Raw genomic sequence first — 24,689 nt, forward strand, 5'->3', positions numbered from 1 at the left:
CCAAACCAGCTAGGTAGCTTAATTAGCAGATGTGGCAAACGTCAGCCAGCTAATGTTAGCTAACGTCAACGCTCAGAAGGCCATATGTTAGTTAGCCAACGACAGAAAAACAAGCGAACGTAAGTTACATCTGTTTACGTTACAAAGCCAACAATTCTATAAACACCAGTTAGCTGGTCAATGCACTAGCGATCGATTATTAGTTACGTTATTGTCAATGGAAATACATTGTCAACAAAGTAACTAGCTAACGTTAGCTAACCTAACTGTAAAGTAATTTAACTGTATGTATGCATGTGTGTGTGAATGAATGACCAGGTACTGTAACTAGCCAACTAGTGTTAGTTAACGTTGACTAGTTCATATAAACGTTAACATGACAATGTTCTCGGAGTACAGCATCCACAAACTCGAAATGAGTAAGCCATGTTAAACGTTAATATGGTCATTTTCACTAACCAACTCTACTTTGAGATGGGACCATCCAACTGTTCCTCGCTGGCGAACTTTAACCAACGCTACTGTAGTACGCTAGCTTGTCTTTGCTCACGTTAACTACGACGCCTAACGGGTAGTCGCACACTTTTTAGCTTACTAATGTGTCCAAAATATTTTTTAAATATCGTCAATCCTTTGCAATATGTTAAAAAAAACGTACCATGGTTCCCAAAATATATTTGTGATATTCATTCCTTTTGGGTTGCTCTCCTTCCAGTTCAGTTTGATTTTTCAAAATAAAATGGCGACTATCATCCCCGCGCGCACACAGTGCAGTTTTCACTTTAGTGCTCGAGCCCGGGCTCGCGTCACTATAATTGTGCATGCCATGCTTCCACATGAGCTAAATAGAAAACGAGATCAATTGATAATACATTTATCCTAAATGTACTTGGGCCATGCACCTAATACCATCCACCAAAAATAGTTTGAATGTAACAACAGTTAATGTAGATACACCCATAGGGCTGATTCTGATCATATGGCAACTTCATTGTAATCTCTGTATATTTAGTTTCACGATGATCTTTTCTATAGGACTATAATAACAGTATATTGTTTGGTTTCCAGGCCCCCCTAGTTCATACTCCGTCAGTGTCACTGTTCACAGCTCTGAAATTACAGATGGGTTGGAGATGGCCCCATTTGGTTGGGCTGAGAACAGCTTCTGACATATTGCTTACACCAGTCATGGACTGTTTTAAGGCTGTCCAGACTCCATGCCTTTCAAATCAGTGAGCACGGAGGAGATTGAGAAAAGGGGCACAGCAACAATTTAGTGTCTTGGTACTCTGTGTCCCCCTACTGCTGAAATATGGAACTCCAACACAAACCACATTACATTTGTGCACTGTTGCGTAATGATGACCAACCTGCTATATGTAAGTTTGGTACTATGAAAACCTCTAGCACTGTTTGATCTCCAAGCATGCACATTGTAGATGGAAATTAAAAAATAAAAACAATTCTTGCTTTATATTAGCTCTCACAGTAGTCATTAGTGGCAGACGTTCATTCATGTGATCCAAGCCTAGCTACCGCACCAAAGGCATTTGTCAAGGAAATATCTTATCCAATATCCAGTCCTAATGATGCAGGTTAGTGGTTGAGAATAAGGAAAACATCACTTTAAAATATGTAATTATTTACAAGCCACATTGGGATACAGAAATAAACATTCAAAGAGTCATTGCAATGGGTTAGTGTCAAGACAAGCTTAATGTTTTCAATGTTTGAAATAAACTATTATAGACATTCAACCAAACAGCAGACTGGAAATAGACACCATAACCAACACTTCCCACAAATGTAAAAATAGTCTAAAATTCAGTTAAATACTGTACAATTAACAGTAGTCTACTGGAGAACAAGACTTTGCCAGAAGGCCAGTAATGCCATGCATGATCAAACATGTTGGGAAGATGAAAAGTGAAACTGTTTTGTTGAGAGTAACTGAAAAGCAACTCATGAGCTTCGCCCTTTCAGAAGCTGAGACTTTTTGTTATTGTGGTTTTACAGGGCCTGGGAATAGAATTGGAAGTCAAGCTTCTCTGAATGAATCTCTCCACAGCATCTTGTTGTGGCTCTATACTCCAGAAATGATACAATGACTGAGGTTAAAGTGCAGACTGTCAGCTTTAATTTTAGGGTATTTCCATCAATATCGGGTGAACCATTTAGAAATTACAGCACTTTCTGTGTATAGTCCACCCATTAGGGGTGCAAAACTATTGCGACCAATTCATGTGTATTAAAGTAGTCAAAAGTTTAGTATTTGCTCCCATATTCCTAGCGCGCAATGATTAAATCAAGCTTGTGAATCTACAAACTTGTTGGATGTTTTTACTGTTTGTTTTGGTTATGTTTCAGATTATTTTGTGCCCAATAGAAATGACTGGTAAATCATGTAGTGTCATTTTAGAATACATTTGATTGTAAATAAGAATTGACCGTTTCTAAACACTTCCATACTGAACAAAAATAACACAAAACAATGTCAAAGATTTTACTGAGTTACAGTTCATATAAGGAAATCAGTAAATTGAAATAAATTCATTAGGCCCTTATTTATGGATTTCACATGACTGGGGGCAGCCATCGATGGGCCTGGGAGGGTATAGGCCCACCCACTTGGGAGCCATGCTCAGCCAATAAGTATTTGCTTTTCCCCACAAAGGCCTTCATTACAGACAAAAATACTCATCCCCCACTCAGACAATCCTGCAGGAGAAGAAGCTGGATGTGAAGGTCCTGGGCTGGTGTGGTTACACCTCTCAGGTGGATGGATTATCTTGGTAAAGGAGAAATGCTCACGAAACAGGGATGCAAACAGGTTCCTGGTCCAAATTTGAGAGAAATAAGCTTTTTGTGCGTATGGAACATTTCTGGGATTTTATATTTCAGCTCATGAAACATGGGACATTAATGTGGATGCTACCCCAATTACAGATATTCCTGAATGAATTGTGAATAATGAAGTTAGATGCACAAATAATATACCCTCAAGACATGTTAACCTTTCACCATTTTAATGGGTAAATGATATGTGCATCTGACTTTCACACTCATTCAGAATTATCCGTAATCATGGTAACGTCCACATTAATGTAGAAGTGTTTGGAAATATCCTATTCTTATTTACAATAAAAGTGACTCCAAAATGACAATACATTATTTAGCATTAGTTTCTATTGGGCACAAAATAATCTGAAACACAACCAAAACAAACAGCAAATGCATCCAACAAGTTTGTAGTCACAAGCTTGATGTAATCATTGCGTGCTATCAATATGGGACTAAATAAACTTGAGACTACTTTAATACACAAGTGAATTAGTTCCAATACTTTTGATCCCCTAAAAATGTGTGTGTGTGTGTGGGGGGGGGGGGGGGGGGATGACGACAACGACCATGTACACCAAGTGCTGTAATTTCTAAACGGTTCACACGATATGGATGAAAATACCATCAAATTAAAGCTGACTAACCTCAGTTACTGTATCATTTCAAATCCAAAGTGATGGAGTGCAGAGCCAAAACAAAGAAAAAAAATTCACTGTCCCAATACTTTTGGAGCTCAAGCACAATGGCTAAATACAGTAGGTAGCCAGGCAGATGGCACCATGAGCATGATGGTGTGGATTAAAAGTAAATTCATGATGGGAACTCAGTTGTCACAAATACTTGAATGGGGTCATCTAAAACTATGTGATATGCTTAAATCTGAAAGTTAGTGCAATATGCCTTGGTAGATAGCATATAAGAATGGTGAGGATTTAGTAGATGGCTCAACTTCACTTGGGGTCACCTTTGTTGGCATGCTCTTTACTAAATGCAGAAATAGGATTTGTATTCAAGAGGTTGCTTCTTTTGGGGCAACCATTCTCTGTAGCACAATGTCCACAAAATAAATATTTCAAAGTACTTAGTCTAGAAACAGCCACCACCAAAGAGCCCTGAGCAATTGTAATATAGTACCGCAGTCCACCATTCACTTATTGAAGTGACGACGATTGACAACATGAACAAACTTCCCAATAAAAGTTGGGAAGACAGGCAAGAGTCAAGGTCACAACTAAAGGGGTTTCCTAGTAACACTTGTAATACCAATGCACCTTTTTTTAATGTAAATAAAATCAATGATCAGAAAGTGTCAACGATGATGGGTCATTTCATGTTGCTTATTGTTACGCACGCCTCTATGAAGAGGGAACGCAACACCCTGCTACAACTAAACTCTCCGTGAAGTGAAAAAGGTATGGACTGTAGGTGCAAGAAAGAATGACAACAGGCAGAATGTGGTACTGTTTACCAGGACTTTATTCCTTCACACGGTAATATGGGGAAAAGGGGCTGGACGGAACCAAAGCAAAGAAAGTAAATCTCAAAGCCCCCCTCTCCTATCTTACCTGCCTACCCACTACTTACCTAATTTAGCACCACCTGGTGTCCTAACCAAAATACAAGGGGGTGGTCCGCCCAGGTCTTATCTAGCGTGCCTAGACAGCGAATATGCTACGGGTACATGTATACCCGCGGGCCTCTTGCCTAAGCACTCCCTAGGTGCCTTCCCCTTCCCCCCTGGGAACAAATGAAATAGAATATTAAACAATTTCACAAACAAACTAAGAAACAAAGGACATCAAATAAGCTCTGAGCAACAAACTCACAAAACATACCAACTCTCAGCCCAGCAAAATCTCTGCAATGACCTCTCCTGAACAGAACACTGGCATCTACAGTGACTTGCGAAAGTATTCGGCCCCCTTGAACTTTGCGACCTTTTGCCACATTTCAGGCATCAAACATAAAGATATAAAACTGTATTTTTTTGTGAAGAATCAACAACAAGTGGGACACAATCAAGAAGTGGAACGACATTTATTGGATATTTCAAACTTTAACAAATCAAAAAAAGCATTTGTGAACAGCTGTTTTCAGTTCTTTCCACAGATTCTCGATTGGATTCAGGTCTGGACTTTGACTTGGCCATTCTAACACCTGGATATGTTTATTTTTGAACCATTCCATTGTAGATTTTGCTTTATGTTTTGGATCATTGTCTTGTTGGAAGACAAATCTCCATCCCAGTCTCAGGTCTTTTGCAGACTCCATCAGGTTTTCTTCCAGAATGGTCCTTTATTTGGCTCCATCCATCTTCCCATCAATTTTAACCATCTTCCCTGTCCCTGCTGAAGAAAAGCAGGCACAAACCATGATGCTGCCGCCACCATGTTTGACAGTGGGGATGGTGTGTTCAGAGTGATGAGCTGTGTTGCTTTTACGCCAAACATAACGTTTTGCATTGTTGCCAAACAGTTCAATTTTGGTTTCATCTGACCAGAGCACCTTCTTCCACATGTTTGGTGTGTCTCCCAGGTGGCTTGTGGCAAACTTTAAACAACACTTTTTATGGATATCTTTAAGAAATGGCTTTCTTCTTGCCAGTCTTCCATAAAGGCCAGATTTGTGCAATATACGACTGATTGTTGTCCTATGGACAGAGTCTCCCACCTCAGCTGTAGATCTCTGGAGTTCATCCAGAGTGATCATGGGCCTCTTGGCTGCATCTCTGATCAGTCTTCTCCTTGTATGAGCTGAAAGTTTAGAGGGACGGCCAGGCCTTAGTAGATTTGCAGTGGTCTGATACTCCTTCAATTTCAATATTATCGCTTGCACAGTGCTCCTTGGGATGTTTAAAGCTTGGGAAATCTTTTTGTATCCAAATCCGGCTTTAAACTTCTTCACAACAGTATCTCGGACCTGCCTGGTGTGTTCCTTGTTCTTCATGATGCTCTCTGAGCTTTTAACGGACCTCTGAGACTATCACAGTGCAGGTGCATTTATACGGAGACTTGATTACACACAGGTGGATTGTATTTATCATCATTAGTCATTTAGGTCAACATTGGATCATTCAGAGATCCTCACTGAACTTCTGGAGAGAGTTTGCTGCACTGAAAGTAAAGGGGCTGAATAATTTTGCACGCCCAATTTTTCAGTTTTTGATTTGTTAAAAAAGTTTGAAATATCCAATAAATGTCGTTCCACTTCATGATTGTGTCCCACTTGTTGTTGCGTCTTGACGAGGGGGTGGGGTCAGCTCTCCAATTAGCCATGGAGTCGACCAATCAGCTGCTTGAGGGATTTCAGGAAGCCATTTCCTAAAATAAACACATGCAAATACACAAACGACAACACATAAACTGGGGAACGTAACACTTATGAAAAAAACCTAACAAACATTTCTTAAGAAAGAGAATGTGTCCCTGAGAAAGACACCAACAGGAGCAATCTCTCACTTCAACCATTTATTTTTGGCATTATCACCAACAAAAAAAGACCACCAATTCAAAATCCAACTGAGGTCTTTCAAGCCAAGGATATAGTGATAGGGAAAATAAACATACACTTACCATAACTATAATTAGTAGCCATAATTACACTTTGTACAATTATAAAATTATCAGTTTCACTTAAGACACATTTATATAAAAAAATCTAAAAATCTAATTCTTACTAATGAGTAAGACAAATATTCTTTGATAATAATCAATCTTTGCCGACCTAGAAGATCTCCCAAACATTTAAAATCTAATTTAGGTCCACTTGTTAGTAGATTTTTGCTTAAATCCACCCAATACAAATGTGATAGAGGCAACAAATACAACCGGTTTGCGAATATAAAAAAATAAATCACCCATTGTAACAGGATTGTCATATCAAAGCCATTAACTTTTTTCACAATACATAATTCAATACCAGCAAAAGAAAAACAATAAAACAAACACCAAAAGAGAAAGTTAAATAAATTAACAATAACTTATATTTTCTGTAAATACATTCTGTACATTTGCAACTTGATGTCTTTTTGCAATTTCAAAAACCTTTCATAATAACAGCACTGTCAAGCTCCTGCCCTCATTTGACCAATAGGTGGCAACAAAGGAACACATTTGATATGGTCAGTGATCCAACAGTAGAGCAATGAGGAGTCATAACCCCTTCAGTAAACAGAACCAGTAAACTTAATGCGTTGGGAGAGGTATTCTTGGAATGGCTTAATGCATTAGCGACAGATAGCTTTTACATACTGCGAGGCTGAGGTGCCTGGAGTGCTGCATCAAAATATACCCCTCTCTCAAATTCAATCACTGGTGATTGTAACAAGAGGGTAGACAAAAGGATAACATGAATATGCACTTCAGCACCATTTAAAATGAGTTCAAACACCATAGTGTCATTCTTGATCTCAAGTCAGACCAAACCAACACATGACAATGTCCCAAAGAGTGGTGATAAACTCTTCACTTGCCATTCTTGGCTTAAACAACATTTGCTTGTTCTGGCATAATAAGTAGTGTTGTTTGGAAGTGCTAGTGCAAGCATAAGGTAAAAAGCAACAGCCAAAATAGATACGACAGCACGTGGCTCAGATGCAAATGTTGTTCTATCAAACGTCATTTAAATTCCCAATGTCATGCGTCTTTGTACAATGCTGTGTTGTTGCGGTGCTTCAATTCTGAAACAAAGCCATATTTACTGTATAGCTCTTGATGGCCAGATCATATACAATCCAATGTCATTGCTGAGGATCCATGCAGTTTCTTTTTTCTTTTTGCAGCGCACCATCATTTCACCATGGGAAACTATGCTTTCTTCTGTAAATCCAATATCTTGTTATCCAATTAGGGCTGTCAAACGATAACTAAATTTATTTTAATTCCAGGATTTGCTGTGATTAATCATGATTAAATCGCAAATTCAGAATATGCTCAAATTGAACTGTAATTTTATATTTTTTTATATGAAAAGCATTACAAGAATATTGAAGTCTTGATTTTGTCCAAAGTAACGGTTAGCCAAATCAGGTAAATTTAACCTAAATGTCAACTTGTTTGGACATTGCATCGTTTTTATCTGTAAAGATTATGTATTTTGTATGTTTCAGTTAATTTTGAATGCTTTCAGACAATGCGATTAATCACACAAAAAATGTAATAACATGAGCGCACTAAAATTAACTCAGGTTACCGATTAACTCTGAAAGCCCTACATCCAATACTTCCACATCAAGCATGTGGCCATTAATGTGTCAGGTCAATCCATCCAAGCAATGATTCTTGTAAAATGTGAGTCACAACCGAAAGAGTATATGGGCAGGGGGGCGAGTTGTCCCTTCTCAAAGTTATTTCTGTAGACATCAGGGTCTTGGGTGCTATAGCAAGAAGTGGTTGTTCCTGCTCAGCTTGTGAATCTTCCTTAGTCTCTGCTTAGCGGTGGCCATACCTTTCTTAGGACGTTTTCCTGAGGAGAAAAACATTGCACAGAGATCAATAAAAAAAAAGGATGAGCGAGAGAGGAATAAAGCTATGCTAATTCCAGCTACTACTCCAATAGATTAGCTAGATAAAATAAAGAAAAAAATATGGAGTCAAACCTTTAGTAGCTTGATTACTGATGGGTGGGGTGTTTGGTGCGGGCCTCTTGGAGGGGTGCCGGGGGGGTGACAGGGAAGTCTCACTGTACTGGTTGTCAGTCCCTGAGCTGGGGTCCAGGCGGAGGGGGCTAGAGGCAGCCTGAGAGGGGCTTTGGTCACCCCAGGCCTTGCTGCTGTTACTGTTACTCCCACTGCTCTGATTGGCCATGAAGTTCTTGTTCTCCTGGATCCTCTGGCTAAGCTCGGCTCGACACTCCTTACGCACATGCTGCTGTGCCCTTGTTACCTAAAGAGGAATATTAGTAATTCAATTGTTTTAATTTTATTTCACCTTTATTTAACCAGGTAAGCTAGTTGAGAACAAGTTCTCCGTTGCAAATGCGACCTGGCCAAGAAAAAGCATAGCAGTTCGACACATACAATAACACAGAGTTACATATGGAATGAACAAAACATACAGTTAATAATACAGTAGAAAAAAAAGTCTATATACAGTGAGTGCAAATAAGGTCAAATAAGGGAGTTAAGGCAATAAAGTTTGTTCCAGTCAGTGGCAGCAGAGAACTGGAAGGAAAGGCGACCAAAGGAGGAATTGGCTTTGGGGGTGACCAGTGAGATATACCTGCTGGAGCATGTGCTACAAGTGGGTGCTGCTATGGTGACCAGCGAGCTGAGATAGGGCGGGGCTTTACCTAGCAGAGACTTGTAGATAACCTGTAGCCAGTGGGTTTGGCGACGAGTATGAAGCGAGGGCCAGCCAATGAGAGCGTACAGGTCGCAGTGGTGGGTAGTATATGGGGCGTTGGTGACAAAACGGATGGCACTGTGATAGCAAACTGGATGTAGTCTGAGTAGAGTGTTGGTGGCTATTTTATAGATGACGTCGCCGAAGTCTAGGATCGGTAGGATGGTCAGTTTTACGAGGGTATGTTTGGCAGCATGAGTGAAGGAAGCTTTGTTGCGAAATAGGAAGCCGATTCAAGATGACATTTTTGATTGGAGATGCTTAATGTGAGTCTGGAAGGAGAATTTACACTCTAGCCAGACACTTAGGTATTTGTAGTTATCCACATATTCTAAGTCAGAGCCGTCCAGATTAGTGATGCTGGATGGGCGGGCAGGTGCGGGCAATGATCGGTTGAATAGCATGCATTTAGTTTTATTTGCGTTTAAGAGCAGTTGGAGGCCACGGAAGGAGAGTTGTATGGCATTGAAGCTCGTCTGGAGGTTAGTTAACACAGTGTCCAAAGAAGAGCCAGAAGTATACAGAATGGTGTCGTCTGCGTAGAGGTGGATTAGAGAAACACCAGCAGCAAGAGCGACATCATTGATGTATACAGAGAAGAGACTCAGCCCGAGAATTGAACCCTGTGGTACCCCCATAGAGACTGCCAGAGGTCCGGACAGCAGGCCCTCCGATTTGACACACTGAGCTCTATCAGAGAAGTAGTTGGTGAACCAGGTGAGGCAATCATTTGAGAAACCAAGGCTGTTGAGTCTGCCAATAAGAATGTGGTGATTGACAGAGTTGAAAGCCTTGGCCAGGTCGATGAATACAGCTGCACAGTAATGTCTCTTATCGATGGCGGTTATGTTATCGTTAAGGACCTTGAGCGTGGCTGAGGTGCACCCATGACCAGCTCGGAAACCAGATTGCATAGCGGAGAAGGTATGATGTGATTCAAAATGGTCAGTAATCTGTTTGTTAACTTGGCTTTCAAAGACCTTAGAGATACAGGGTAGGACGTATATAGGTCTGTAGCAGTTTCGGTCTAGAGTGTCTCCCTCTTTGAAGAGGGGGATGACCGCGGCAGCTTTCCAATCTTTGGGAATCTCAGACAATATGAAAGAGAGGTTGAACAGGCAAGTAATAGGGGTTGCAACAATTTTGGCAGATAATTTAAGAAAGAGAGGGTCCAGATTGTTGAGCCCGGCTGATTTGTCGGGGTCCAGATTTTGCAGCTCTTTCAGAACATCAGCTATCTGGATATGGGTGAGGGAGAAATGGTGGGGGCTTGGGCGGATTGCTGTGGAGGGTGCTGGGCAGTTGACCGGGGTATGGGTAGCCAGGTGGAAAGCATGGCCAGCCGTAGAGTAATGCTTATTGAAATGAGCAATTATAGTGGATTTGTCAGTTGTAACAGCGTTTTCTAGCCTCAGAGCAGTGGGTAGCTGGGATGAGGTGCTCTTATTCTCAATGGACTTTACAGTGTCCCAGAACTTTGAGTTTGTACTGCAGGATGTAAATTTCTGTTTAAAAAAAGCGAGCCTTAGCTTTCCTAACTGTCTGTGCATATTGGTTCCTAACTTCCCTGAAAAGTTGCATATCACGGGGGCTATTCGATGCTAATGCAGAACGCCACAGGATGTTTTTGTGCTTGTCAAGGGCAGACAGGTCTGGAGTGAACCAATGGCTATATCTATTCCTGGTTCTTCATTTTTTGAACGGGGCATGCCTATTTAAGATGGTGAGGAAGGCACTTTTAAAGAATAACCAGGTATCCTGTCGGGATGAGGTCAATGTCGTTCCAGGATACCCGGGCCAGGTCGATTAGAAAGGCCTGCTCGCAGAAGTGTTTTAGGGAGCGTTTGACAGTGATTTTATTTATTTCACCTTTAGTTAACCAGGTAGGCAAGTTGAGAACAAGTTCTCATTTACAATTGCGACCTGGCCAGGATAAAGCAAAGCAGTTCGACACATACAACGACACAGAGTTACACATGGAGTAAAACAAACATACAGTCAATAATACAGTATAAACAAGTCTATATACGATGTGAGCAAATGAGGTGAGATAAGGGAGGTAAAGGCAATAAAAGGCCATGGTGGCAAAGTAAATACAATATAGCAAGTAAAACACTGGAATGGTAGATTTGCAATGGAAGAATGTGCAAAGTAGAAATAAAAATAATGGGGTGCAAAGGAGCAAAATAAATAAATAAATTAAATACAGTAGGGAAAGAGGTAGTTGTTTGGGCTAAAATATAGATGGGCTATGTACAGGTGCAGTAATCTGTGAGCTGCTCTGACAGTTGGTGCTTAAAGCTAGTGAGGGAGATAAGTGTTTCCAGTTTCAGTACTTTTTGTAGTTCGTTCCAGTCATTGGCAGCAGAGAACTGGAAGGAGAGGCGGCCAAAGAAAGAATTGGTTTTGGGGGTGACTAGAGAGATATACCTGCTGGAGCGTGTGCTACAGGTGGGAGATGCTATGGTGACCAGCGAGCTGAGATAAGGAGGGACTTGACCTAGCATGGTCTTGTAGATGACATGGAGCCAGTGGGTTTGGCGACGAGTATGAAGCGAGGGCCAGCCAACGAGAGCGTACAGGTCGCAATGGTGGGTAGTATATGGGGCTTTGGTGACAAAACGGATTGCACTGTGATAGACTGCATCCAATTTGTTGAGTAGGGTATTGGAGGCTATTTTGTAAATGACATCGCCAAAGTCGAGGATTGGTAGGATGGTCAGTTTTACAAGGGTATGTTTGGCAGCATGAGTGAAGGATGCTTTGTTGCGAAATAGGAAGCCAATTCTAGATTTAACTTTGGATTGGAGATATGGGTCTGGAAGGAGAGTTTACAGTCTAACTAGACACCTAAGTATTTGTAGTTGTCCACGTATTCTAAGTCAGAGCTGTCCAGAGTAGTGATGTTGGACAGGCGGGCAGGTGCGGGTAGCGATCGGTTGAAGAGCATGCATTTAGTTTTACTTGTATTTAAGAGCAATTGGAGGCCACGGAAGGAGAGTTGTATGGCATTGAAGCTTGCCTGGAGAGTTGTTAACACAGTGTCCAAAGAAGGGCCATAAGTATACAGAATGGTGTCGTCTGCGTAGAGGTAGATCAGAGACTCACCAGCAGCAAGAGCGACCTCATTGATGTATACAGAGAAGAGAGTCGGTCCAAGAATTGAACCCTGTGGCACCCCCATAGAGACTGCAGACCCTCCGATTTAACACACTGAACTCTATCAGAGAAGTAGTTGGTGAACCAGGCGAGGCAATCATTTGAGAAACCAAGGCTGTCGAGTCTGCCGATGAGGATGTGGTGATTGACAGAGTTGAAAGCCTTGGCCAGATCAATGAACACGGCTGCACAGTAATGTTTCTCATCGATGGCGGTTATGTTATCGTTTAGGACCTTGAGCGTGGCTGAGCAGAGCAGAGAAGGTATGGTGAGATTCGAAATGGTCGGTAATCTGTTTGTTGACTTGGCTTTTGAAGACCTTAGAAAGGCAGGGTAGGATAGATATAGGTCTGTAGCAGTTTGGGTCAAGAGTGTCCCCCCCTTTGAAGAGGGGGATGACCGCAGCTGCTTTCCAATCTTTGGGAATCGCAGACGACACGAAAGAGAGGTTGAACAGGCTAGTAATAGGGGTGGCAACAATTTCTGCAGATAATTTTAGAAAGGGTCCAGATTGTCTAGCCCGGCTGATTTGTAGGGGTCCAGATTTTGCAGCTCTTTCAGAACATCAGCTGAACGAATTTGGGAGAAGAAGAAATGGGGAAGGCTTGGGCGAGTTGCTGTGGGGGGTGCAGTGCTGTTGACCGGGGTAGGAGTAGCCAGGTGGAAAGCATGGCCAGCCGTAGAAAAATGCTTATTGAAATTCTCAATTATGGTGGATTTATCAGTGGTGACAGTGTTTCCTATCTTCAATGCAATGGGCAGCTGGGAGGAGGTGTTCTTATTCTCCATGGACTTTACAGTGTCCCAGAACTTTTTTCAGTTAGTGTTGCAGGAAGCAAATTTCTGCTTGAAAAAGCTAGCCTTGGCTTTTCTAACTGCCTGTGTATAATGGTTTCTAGCTTCCCTGAACAGCTGCATATCACGGGGGCTGTTCGATGCGAATGCAGAACGCCATAGGATGTTTTTGTGTTGGTTAATGGCAGTCAGGTCTGGGGAGAACCAAGGGCTATATTTATTCCTGGTTCTAAATTTCTTGAATGGGGCATGTTTATTTAATATGGTTAGGAAGGCATTTAAAAAAAATATCCAGGCATCCTCTACTGACGGGATGAGATCAATATCCTTCCAGGATACCCCGGCCAGGTCGATTAGAAAGGCCTGCTCGCTGAAGTGTTTCAGGGAGCGTTTTACAGTGATGAGTGGAGGTCGTTTGACCGCTGAACCATTACAGGACAGCAGTCAATCACCACCTTCCGGAGACACCTGAAACCCCACCTCTTCAAGGAATACCTAGGATAGGATAAGTAATCCTTCTCACCCCCCCCCCCTTAAATGATTTAGATGCACTATTGTAAAGTGGCTGTTCCACTGGATGTCAGAAGGTGAATTCACCAATTTGTAAGTCGCTCTGGATAAGAGCGTCTGCTAAATGACTTAAATGTAAATGTAATTACGGATGCAGGCAATGAGGCAGTGATCGCTGAGATCTTGGTTGAAGACAGCAGAGGTGTATTTAGAGGGCAAGTTGGTTAAGATGATATCTATGAGGGTGCCCGTGTTTAAGGCTTTGGGGAGATACCTGGTAGGTTCATTGATAATTTGTGTGAGATTGAGGGCATGAAGTTTAGATTGTAGGATGGCTGGGGTGGTAAGCATGTTCCAGTTTAGGTCGCCAAGCAGCACGAGCTCTGAAGATAGATGATAGATGCAATCAGTTCACATATGGTGTCCAGAGCACAGCTGGGGGCAGAGGGTGGTCTATAGCAGACTGCAACGGTGAGAGACTTGTTTTTAGAGAGGTGGATTTTTGAAAGTAGAAGTTCAAATTGTTTGGGTACAGACCTGGATAGTAGGACAGAACTCTGCAGGCTATCTTTGCAGTAGATTGCAACACCACCCCCTTTGGCAGTTCTATCTTGTCTGAAAAGGTTGTAGTTTGGAATTAAAATTTCAGACTTTTTGGTAGTCTTCCTAAGCCAGGATTCAGATACAGCTAGGACATCCGGGTTGGCAGAGTGTGCTAAAGTAGTGAATAGAACAAACTTAGGGAGGAGGCTTCTAATGTTAACATGCATGAAACCAAGGCTATTACGGTTACAGAAGTCATCAGAAGAGAGCACCTGGGGAATAGGAGTGGAGCTAGGCACTGCAGGGCCTGGATTCACCTCTACATCGCCAGAGGAACAGAGGAGGAGTAGAATAAGGGTGCGGCTAAAAGCAATAAGAATTGGTCGTCTCGAACGTCTGGAACAGATAGTAAAAGGAGGTTTCTGGGGGCGATAAAATAGCATCAAGGTATAATGTACAGACAAAGGTATGGTAGGATGTGAATACAGTGGAGGTAAACCTAGATATTGAGTGATGAAGAGAGAGATATTGTCTCTAGAAACATCATTGAAACCAGGAGATGTCATTGCATGTGGGTGGTGGAACTAATAGGTTGGATTAAGTATGGTGAGCAGGACTAGAGGCTCTACAGTGAAATAAGCCAATAAACACTAACCAGAACAGCAATGGACAAGGCATATTGACATTAAGGAGAGGCATGCTTAGTCGAGTGATCAAAAGGGTCCGGAGAGTGGAGAGGTTGGTTGGGGGTCACGGCGATTTAGACAGCTAGCCAGGCCATCGGTAGCAAGCTAGCATAGGATGGACGTCTGTTATTAGCCACCTCTTGCATTCCGTCAGTAGATTAGTGGGGTTCCGTGTGGTAGAGGGGATTAATCCAAATCACACAACAACAACAAAAACAATAGATATAGCTAGAGGCCCAAGAAGAAAACCCTCCCCCCAAAAAAACAATAACAATAAAAATAAATAAATTGTCCGATTGTCTATTCAGATAGCAGCCGATAAGACAGCTAATGGCTAGCAGGCCGCAGATGGGCGCCCAGGCAACGTCGCGACGGAGGAGCCAGCCGGATAACTCCTTCGGGTAGATAACGTCGGCAGTCCAGCCGTGAAGGCCCAGTGGGGCTCCGCATAGGCAGCAAAACGGGTCCGGATAGGTGACCGCAGCCCAGGAGTGATTGATGGAACTCCTCAGCTGGCTAGCTCCGGAACAACAGATGTTTGCTCCGGAATCGACGAAAGCTTTAACTAGCTTCTGATTAGCTTCTGGATTAGCTTCTGGCTAGCTCCTGGCTAGTTTCTGGCTAGCTTCTTGGAGGATTACAGATTTGAGGTAAATAATACTTTTTTATAAATGTAAATTGGTGAGGCGGGTTGCAGGAGAGTGTTTTGAAGATGAGTTTATGGAAAATTTAAAAAAAAAGGTATGAAAAAAGTTGTAAATATATATTATATATATATATATATGTATACATTCATACATATATACATATATATATACATACACACACACACACACACACACACACACACACACACGTATACATACACGCATACACGCATACACGCATACACACATACACACATACACACATATATACATAGGACACGACAAGACGAGGACAAAAGACGTCTGAACTGCTATGCAATCCCTGGATACTGATGAGGGGTGTTCGTTTGCTCGCAGACCCATTACGGATGCAGGCAGTGACCGCTGAGATCTTGGTTGAAAACAGCAGAGGTGTATTTGGAGGGTGAGTTAGTTAGGATGATATCTATGAGGGTGCCCGTGTTTACGAATTTGGGGTTAAATCTGGTAGGTTCATTGATAAATTGTGTGAGATTGAGGGCATCAAGCTTAGATTGTAGAATGGCCGGGGTGTTAAGCATGTCCCAGTTTATGTCACCTTGTAGCACAAGCTCAGAAGATAGATGGGGGATATTAATTAACATATGGTATCGAGGGCACAACTGGGGGCAGAGGGAGGTCTATAGCAAGCGTCAACAGTGAGAGACTTGTTTCTGGAAAGGTTAATTTTTAGAAGTAGAAGCTCAAATTGTTTGGGTACAGATCTGGATAGTAAGACAGAACTCTGCAGGTTATCTTTGCAGTAAATTGCAACACCGCCCCCTTTGGCAGTTCTATCTTGTCGGAAAATGTTATAGTTAGGAATGGAAATTTCAAGGTTTTTGGTGGTCTTCCTAAGCCAGGATTCAGACACTGCTAGGACATCCAGATTGGTGGAGTGTGCTAGGGCAGTGAATAAAACAAACTTAGGGAGGAAGCTTCTAATGTTAACATGCATGAAACCAAGGCTTTTACGGTTGCAGAAGTCAACAAATGAGAGAGCCTGGGGGATTGGAGTGGAGGTAGACACTGCAGGGCCTGGATTAACCTCTACATCACCAGAGGAACAGATGAGGAGTAGGATAAGGGTATGGCTAAAGGCTAACAGAAGTGGACGCCTAGTACGTTCAGAACAGAGAGTAAAAGGAACAGATTTCTGGGCACGGTAGAATATATTCAAGGCATAATGTACAGACAAAGGATGTGAATACAGTGGGGGTAAACCTGTGCATATAGGGATAATGAAAGAGATATTGTCTCTAGAAATACCATTTAAACTAGTTGATGTCACTTCATGTGTGGGGGGTGGAACTAAATTGTTAGCCGAGGCGTGTTGAGCAGTGCTAGAGGCTCTACAGTGAAATAAAACAATAGTTACAAACCAGAACAGCAATCGACACAGCATGGTAACGTTAGGGAAAGGCATGCATAGCCGGGTGATCATACAAGTCCAGTGTGTGGCTTCAGGCAGCTAGCGGCACGGGGATAGCAGGCTAACAGAAAGGCCTTAGAGGGATGACGCGACGTAGGGAAGTCTTATGGCCCCCTCGTGCAGTTACATCAGCGGACGGATCAGCAGGGCTCCGTGTGGTAAACCAGGCCAATTGGCAAAATATGTATAGTGGCCGAAGACATATGTCCGAAGGGCCTCTTAAACCAGCAGTCCAATATGCTTTAGATAGCCAGCAGGCCTCAGATAAGCGGCTGTGCGTTCAGGGGTCATTAGCTGCTATAATTCCAGGTGAAAAAAAATAATAATCATAAAAATGTTTTAAAATATATTTAAAAAAATAGGTTCAGAGCTTGCGGTAGGAATCCGGAGATATCGAGAAGAATAAGTCCGACTAGCTCTGGTTTGAGTCGCACTGCACAGACTGGCGAGAGTTATCCGGGATAAAGGTAGCTGATGACCGCTAGCAAAGGATAGCTGACTGCTAGCTAGTGGCATCGTTATGTATTCTTGGGCCTCGTAGGCCAACAGTCCGTTGTGCTCTTGACAGCTAGCATTCAGGGGACGTTAGCTGCGAAGGTCGGAAGATGAGAAGGTTCAGTGCTTGCGATAGGAATCCGGGGATATGGAGAGAAAAATAGGTCCGGTATGCTCTGGTTGAATCGCATTGTTCGAACTGGCTAGAGCTTTCCGAGCTAGAAGTTAGCTGATGACCGTTAGCTGGCTAGTTTATGTTGGAGAGATTCCAGTAATAGAGGCAAAGAAAAATATATTAGAGAAAAAGCAGGTCCACACCACATTGGGTGAGGCGGGTTGCAGGAGAGTATTTTGAAGTAAGGGTTTATAAAAAAATTAAAAGATATGCCAAGAAAAATATATATACAAGGGACACGACAAAACGAAGGACAAATACGTCTGACTGCTACGCCATCTTGGATCCAGCGGACGGATCAGCAGGAATACAGAGAGTTATTCTGATGTAGTCTCAAATTAGAGACATCAGTCTCAGCATGTGCAGGCATGACCCATTCACTCTTGATTATAATTATTACCTGAAGGGTCAGTGTGGAGTTGCTGTCTGAATCATCCCCTGACACAGGCTCTTTTCCACCTACAGGACAAACACAGAGAAATTTGATTGAAATTGATTGAATTAGGGGCTTAGTCAAATTGAAATCTTGAAGTTTATAAGCATTTCAGGACTGGAGTGTACCACTGTTGGGGGACTGATGAGCCAGGCTGGACCACCAGGGCTCCTGGGCAGTGCTGCTCTCCTCTGGTCGCTGAAGATAAAGCAGCCCTGCCATGGACAGCATGCCCTCAATAGCCTCCTCTTCTGTGGTTGGAGAGGTAGGGCGTTGTCTGCAAATGAGTGTAGGAACAACTTAATGAATCTCTTAACTCAACTGGATAATGAATGAATCATGCACTGTATGAACTAATTTCCCCCATTGTATTTGTATTGCATTGGATTGATGCATACAGAATCCTTAGAACAAGAATGCCACTTGGTCCATTCATCCATGCTTCCTGTACCCTTACAGTAGTTCGTGAAAGTGGTGAAGGGCCTGTCTGGCCTGGTGTAGGTCCTTCACACTGCCTCGCGCCATCCTGCAACGCTCCTTATTCTCCCTTTCCTCCTCGGAGCTCCCCGAATCTTCCCCCGAGGAGTCCTTTTTCTGCACAGTCACACAGTTGTGTCAGCCTTTATAACTTAAACAGTTCTGTGTGAAGGAGAGACAGGGCCTTGGGGAGGAAGTGGGATTAGCTACCTGCAAAGAGCAACGTTCTTCGGACTCAGAGTCTGAAATGTCGGAGTACACTACGGCTCCTTTCCTGAGATCGGAATTCACTCTTTCGAAAAAGTCTGAGTAGGAACAAGAGAAGGATGAATTAAATATCTGCACCTAAATGTTAGGTGAAATTCTGGTGCATTCAAAGATGAGCCTACCTAAACCGTTGATTGACAGCTGGTGACTTGACCAGTTAGACTCACTGCTGAGGGGGCTGGGTTTCTCCTCTCTCTCGTGGTCTTGGTGCTGTTCCAGCTTGCTGTCATTGAGCTCAGTCTTCACCAGGACCCCTTCCCTCTGGTGGTCTCCAGTCCATTTACCGTCCCGCACCGGACTACTCTTCACACGTGTGTGACGACGCTCATCTCTGTGCACACATACACACAATAGTAAGAGGAGAAAAAGCCTAGAGGCAAACAAATTACAGCATATGGCATTTAGGTTATTATTTAGGTTCAAGTTTATTTAAGTGATGAGTTGAAACATGTAAAGATCGCATAGCACAGGTGGTACATCCTAACATGTTAAGGTTGTTACAACGGCAGCTCTGAGTTGTAACATGAAACCGCTCCAGCCAATAAGTTGAGCAGTGCAGAGCATCGTCAAAGCCAGTTGGAGGTGTTGAGTAGGTGGTGAGTTCTTCCAGCTCACCTAATAATCCTGCCATTGCACATCACCAGAAGGAGGTTGTTGTCCAGGCTCCTCTCCACCGCTGCAGCAGACGCCATGGACGTCTTGTTGAACTTGGCCATCACCGTGGAGCTGAATGGAACATCCTGAGAAAAGGGAAAAGAGATTTAACAAAAATGTATAATTAACCTAGCCTCAGTGTATGGGTAACGTCCTCCAAGACATGGATAAACCAGGAGAAATGTAGTCATTGTAAATAAGAATTTATTAACTGACTTGCATAGTTAAATAGAATAATTTAAAAAAACTATGGGTTACACAAGCAGCATGGGGGAGAGGGCCGTGTGTCAATGCCCTGACCTCCTCAAAGGGTCCCACCTCCAGCCTCTTGAGCACTTGTCGCGTGTGCAGCTCCAGGATCTCCAGGTTGGAGGGGGTCTTGGGCGCATGGTGATGGTGGTGCCGTAGCTGTCTGGCTGTCCTGAGAGCATGATGTCCAGCCTTGTCAAGAGTCGACCGCGTCAGTGGGCACGGTCCACATCGCTGAGATTTCACTGGCTTGCTATCTCCACTCTGCTCCTCCTCCTCCTGTGGTCAAGAGATGCTAGTTAGTACAGAACCCCAATGCTGCAATATCCAGCTTCAAAGAAACAGTGCTTTTGACCTGGTATTTATAAAAAGAGAAAAAGGAAAATATTCAGGGACAGCCAACTTTTACTCAATGAGCACAAATGTTTACAACCAGCTCCAAGTAGGAAGCTTCAGTGTCCTTGTGAGTCAGAGAATTTCTTCTCCTTTATGTTCTCACATGACAGCCTGAGGCCCTCTCGCCCCTTCCTGTCTCCACGCTGGGCCTTACCTCCAGGTAGCGGATTTCCTTTGTGAGTTCTTTAATCAGATGGTTGGGTCTGATATGGTCCGGGACATCGCTGGCCTGCTCTGTGACCTGAGGAGAGGCAGAGAGCAGGGGGACAATGAGGGGCTTGTACTGTCTTGTCTGCAGATGGTGGTTAGTTTCCCAGACAGATCATATCATCACACCGGATACAACCTGCCCACTATTGGCCTTGAAGGAGCCCAATGTAGATTACATTAGAATGTAGATATTGTGACCAAATGACCTATTCTGTAGAGTCAGATGTTGCAGACAAAAGAAGCCAATTTGCCATCGAGAATCTGTTTTTCTGTAGTATCCTACCTCTCGTTTCAGCCAGTTTTTCAGTGCATTAATCAAGGCTTTCACTCCATCTGTTAGGTAGACTGGGGGCTGGCAGTTATCCTCTCGTAACTCTGAGAATCATATGAGAAGGATGTTGAAAAAAAGGACAGAAAGTCACATCACCAAAACAGCAACAAACTCCTCCGCTGAGTGGTATTTCTCTCACCTTTTAGAGTCTCCAGTAGATTATTGGCCACGTACCAGCAGATTGCCTCAAAGTAAGGGAATTTGAAGAGGTCCGGAGTCTTTAACTGCCACTCCATTTCATAACACCTGTAGTTGAGGATGCAGCAATGGAGATCAAACACAGCTCCACAGGGCTGAGACCTAGGCTGAACACATTTAAAATACTCAAATGCGGGACAACGGGATGATTTTACGGGACAGTTTAGTAGCTAGCCTCCATTAATATATTTAAGTATGTGATTGGTTGACAATAAGACATTGACCTATGTCTCTTCTTGCACTGTGCAGAATATCAGATCTCAACAACGATTTTAAAAGTGTTTAACATCACCAGTATCACATTCCTATGTTATATGTCTTGTCATAAGCGTGTTGGAATGTCAATTCACATAAAATGAATAGGAATTCTGACTGAAATATATGACAAACTATTTTTGTAAATTAGTGGCATTTTAAATTTGTTGATAAAATGCAGAAAATTGTTTGGTAGCATGGCGCGGGACAAAATGTGGGACTGTCCAGAACAATCCGGAACATGTGGTCACCCTAACAGACACCCATCCCACTAGGCACAGATGTCAGTTCAATGTTTAGTTTAGATTTAAAAAAATAATAATTATACACTACATGTACTGGGGCGGGGGCGGCAGGGTAGCCTAGTGGTTAGAGTGTTGGACTAGTAACAGAAAGGTTGCAAGATCAAATCCTCGAGCTGACAAGGTACAAATCTGTCGTTATGCCCCTGAACAAGGCAGTTAACCCACTGTTCCTAGGCCGTCATTGAAAATAAGAATTTGTTCTTAACTGACTTGCCTAGTTAAATAAAAGGTAAAATAAAAACAAAATAAAATGTGGACACCCCTTCAAATTAGTGGATTCGGCGATTTCAGCCACATCCGTTGCTGACAGGTGTATAAAATCGAGTGCACAGACATGCAATCGCCATGGACAAGCATTGGCAGTAGAATGGCCTTACTGAAGAACGCAGTGACGTTCAACGAGGCACCGTCATAGGAAGACACCTTTTCAACAAGTCAGTTCATCAAATTTCTGCCCAGCTTGAGCTGCCCCGGTCAACTGTAAGTGCTGTTATTGTAAAGTGGAAATGTCTAGGAGCAACAACAGCTCAGCCGCGAAGTGGTAGGACACACAAGCTCACAGAAAAGGACCGAGAGTGCTGAAGTGCCTACATTTTTGTTGTTGCCTGTCCTCAGTTGCAATACTAACTACCAAGTTTGAAAGCAACATCAGCACAAGCACTTTGTCAGTAACTTGAAAATTGGTTTCCATGGCCGAGCCGCCGCACAGGTAGACGGCAGTGGTTAGAGCATTGGACTTGTAACCGAAAGGTTGCAAGATCAAATCCCCGAGCTGGCAAGGTAGAAATCTGCCTCTGAACAAGGCAGTTAACCCACTGTTCCTAGGCCGTCATTGAAAATAAGAATTTGTTCATAACTGACGATGACTATGCACAATTCCAAGCGTTGGCTGGAGTGGTGTAAAGCTCACCGCGATTGGACTCTGGAGCAGTGGAAACATGTTCTCTGGAGTGACTGCTTCACCATCTGGCAGTCTGACCGATGAATCTGGGTTTGTCGGATGCCAGGAGAACGCTACCTGCCCCAATGCATAGTGCCAACTGTAAAGTTTGGTGGAGGAATAATAAGTCTGGGGCTGTCTCATGGTTAGGACTAGGTCTCTCAGTTACAGTGAAGGGAATCTTAATGCTACAGCGACATTCTAGACGATTCTGTGCTTCTAACTTTGTGGTAACCTTTCCCTGTTTCAGCCTTTATTTAAACAGAGAGTCACACAGATTAAAAATATATATTTTGCCTTACAATAAAACATACATGTATAAAACAATATAATTCAGCACACAATAAACATATTTAATAAAAACAATCACATTCAACTGCATAGAGGTCCTCAATCAATCATTTAAACTGCCTGAGTGACACCAACACATCTACCTGCAGTGAATTCTGCAGATTGCACATGGGCAGTGTGGAACACAAAACGAACACAAAACCTATGGCTGCGCCCCTGCCCAGTCATTTGAAATCCATAGATTAGGGCCTAATGATTGTATTTAAAATCGACATATTTTCCTTATATGGATGTTGAAATTGTTGCTTGTTGAGTTTATATTTTTGTTCAGTACACACACATTCCTGAAATCCAATCAGTTTTTCACATTTCATTTCAACAACAAGAAAACGTGTTGAATCAATGGAAACATTGTTTCATCTAGTTTGTGCCCAGTGGGATCACGGTGAAACCATACAGACATTCTACCACTACTTCATCACTGGCCATTAAAAATAAGATAACAGCGGTGTCTTTGGCCATTCATTACTTAGGTTAATACCAATAAGGACAGTTAATAAAATACGCATAGGCCAGGTGGGGCAGTTTTTCAGGTGCTCACCTAAGCTGCATGCCTATGTTGAGGTTGTGGAGAAAGTTCCCACCGAACGCCATGCAATCCTGAGAGGTGAGAACAGCATGGATCCATCCTGGGGAACACGGAGGAGGATGGACCAAATCAACAGCTACCGATGTGGTGCAAAAGGCTAGTAGCACGAGGCAAAAACAGCCTGCCAACTGAAAATCAATCCATCACCCTCTCCAGTTTCGAGTTTCTCTGAACTCTGCTTTGCATGCAATACATTTAAACATTTACTTTTGGAACATTTTGGAATTCTTGTTTTACAGCTGTATATGTTTAAGACAAAGGGTTTAGGAAAGGATTGTATTATTACACCAGAGGATATATCCTTCCATCTGGCAGCAGTGCAGCCAAACAGGTGTGCCAATGCTGTGCCGGTGGACCCTCAACATAATAAATGCTCTGTCATGGAGGGTGAACATGGAGTTGCTGTGCCCCCAACAGAGAGGATGGTAGGCGCTCAAGAGATTATATGGATGGCTGATACCAGATGGGGTTCGCTCTCAACCACTGCCTGTCTGCAGGTCGCCTACATACAAGCCATCAATAGCCCAACACTGACCTTCCCTACCAGGGGGCCTTTGGCTTCCCGTGACAATTAAAGTGTCTGAAATGGTTTATGTTACAACATACATTACCGGTCAAAAGTTTTAGAACACCTTCAAGGGTTTCTTTATTTTTACTACTATCGCCGACTCTAAAATTCTCTTTAGCTGAACTGTTCTTTCAGTTACATTCATCTACAATGTCAGGAGATAGACTAATACAACAAATATATTTCTATGCACTTAGAAACACATTACATTGTTCCCTGGGGAAAATTGTGAAAAAAATTGTGAAGCATCCTTACCTTGCATTTTTTGGCAAACACCCTGGAAAGCCCACCCAAATGCACATCAAGATTGGGAAAGGGAAAACCTAGTCAGTTGCATCCGCGGCACTTAACCCAACCCCTCTAAATCTGAGAGGTGCGGGGGGCTGCCTTAATCGACGTCCACATTGTCAGCACCCGGGGAGCATTTGTTGGGTGTTAAATGCCTTGCTCAAGGGTAGAAAGGCAGATTCTCCACATTGCCGGCTCGGGGATCCGAAACAGCAACCTTTCAGTTACTGGCCCAACGCTCTTAAGTGCTAGGCTACCTGCTGCCTCATGGCTACCTTATTTATGAGTGTCATTGATAAACAATGTCTTTACATGGGGATTAACATTGTTTGCATATTAAAGACTGCTGGTTGTGTCCGTTTATATATGGAGGGCCTGTGTGTGTGTACTGGAGGCCTGTGGGAGCGATTTGACAGGTTGGTGAAGAGGGACCATGAGTGTGACCCAATATAGACCAGGGCCGGGCAGCTCTCCCAGCAGGGAGCCACTCGTAATCTCAGTGTCTACTAGCATCATCAGCTCAGAGAGCTTTAACA

At 42.9% G+C, this 24,689-nt stretch overlaps 2 protein-coding genes across 36 annotated transcripts in view; both read right to left on the reverse strand.

The window, feature by feature from the left end:
* LOC135509127 (CCR4-NOT transcription complex subunit 1-like) overlaps positions 1-756 on the reverse strand; it is a 35,338-nt gene extending 34,582 nt beyond the window's left edge. For all 25 annotated transcript variants that reach the window (XM_064929515.1, XM_064929496.1, XM_064929491.1 and 22 more), the window contains exon 1: positions 659-756. The gene's annotated coding sequence lies outside the window, so the exon portion shown is untranslated. The remainder of the gene's footprint in view (positions 1-658) is intronic.
* A 3,543-nt stretch (positions 757-4,299) lies between these two features.
* The window catches only part of LOC135509131 (lysine-specific demethylase 7B-like), a 63,067-nt gene continuing 42,677 nt past the window's right edge, over positions 4,300-24,689 (reverse strand). For 7 of the 11 annotated variants that reach the window (XM_064929518.1, XM_064929521.1, XM_064929522.1 and 4 more), the window contains 13 exons: positions 23,250-23,337; positions 20,799-20,905; positions 20,612-20,703; positions 20,273-20,359; positions 19,774-20,001; positions 19,435-19,559; positions 18,942-19,150; positions 18,763-18,857; positions 18,533-18,669; positions 18,204-18,352; positions 18,043-18,101; positions 8,438-8,723; positions 4,300-8,304 (listed from right to left, as the gene is read on the reverse strand). In XM_064929518.1, the coding sequence (XP_064785590.1) occupies positions 8,216-8,304; positions 8,438-8,723; positions 18,043-18,101; positions 18,204-18,352; positions 18,533-18,669; positions 18,763-18,857; positions 18,942-19,150; positions 19,435-19,559; positions 19,774-20,001; positions 20,273-20,359; positions 20,612-20,703; positions 20,799-20,905; positions 23,250-23,337 (1,751 nt within the window). In that variant the 3' untranslated portion in view covers positions 4,300-8,215. Of the gene's footprint in view, positions 8,305-8,437; positions 8,724-8,756; positions 8,823-18,042; positions 18,102-18,203; positions 18,353-18,532; positions 18,670-18,762; positions 18,858-18,941; positions 19,151-19,434; positions 19,560-19,773; positions 20,002-20,272; positions 20,360-20,611; positions 20,704-20,798; positions 20,906-23,249; positions 23,338-24,689 lie in introns of those variants that run through there. The other 4 variants (XR_010450897.1, XM_064929519.1, XM_064929520.1 and 1 more) reach the window with 4 other exon arrangements.

Source organism: Oncorhynchus masou, chromosome 22 (genome assembly GCF_036934945.1).
Source record: "Oncorhynchus masou masou isolate Uvic2021 chromosome 22, UVic_Omas_1.1, whole genome shotgun sequence".
Taxonomy (NCBI): Eukaryota; Metazoa; Chordata; class Actinopteri; order Salmoniformes; family Salmonidae; genus Oncorhynchus; species Oncorhynchus masou.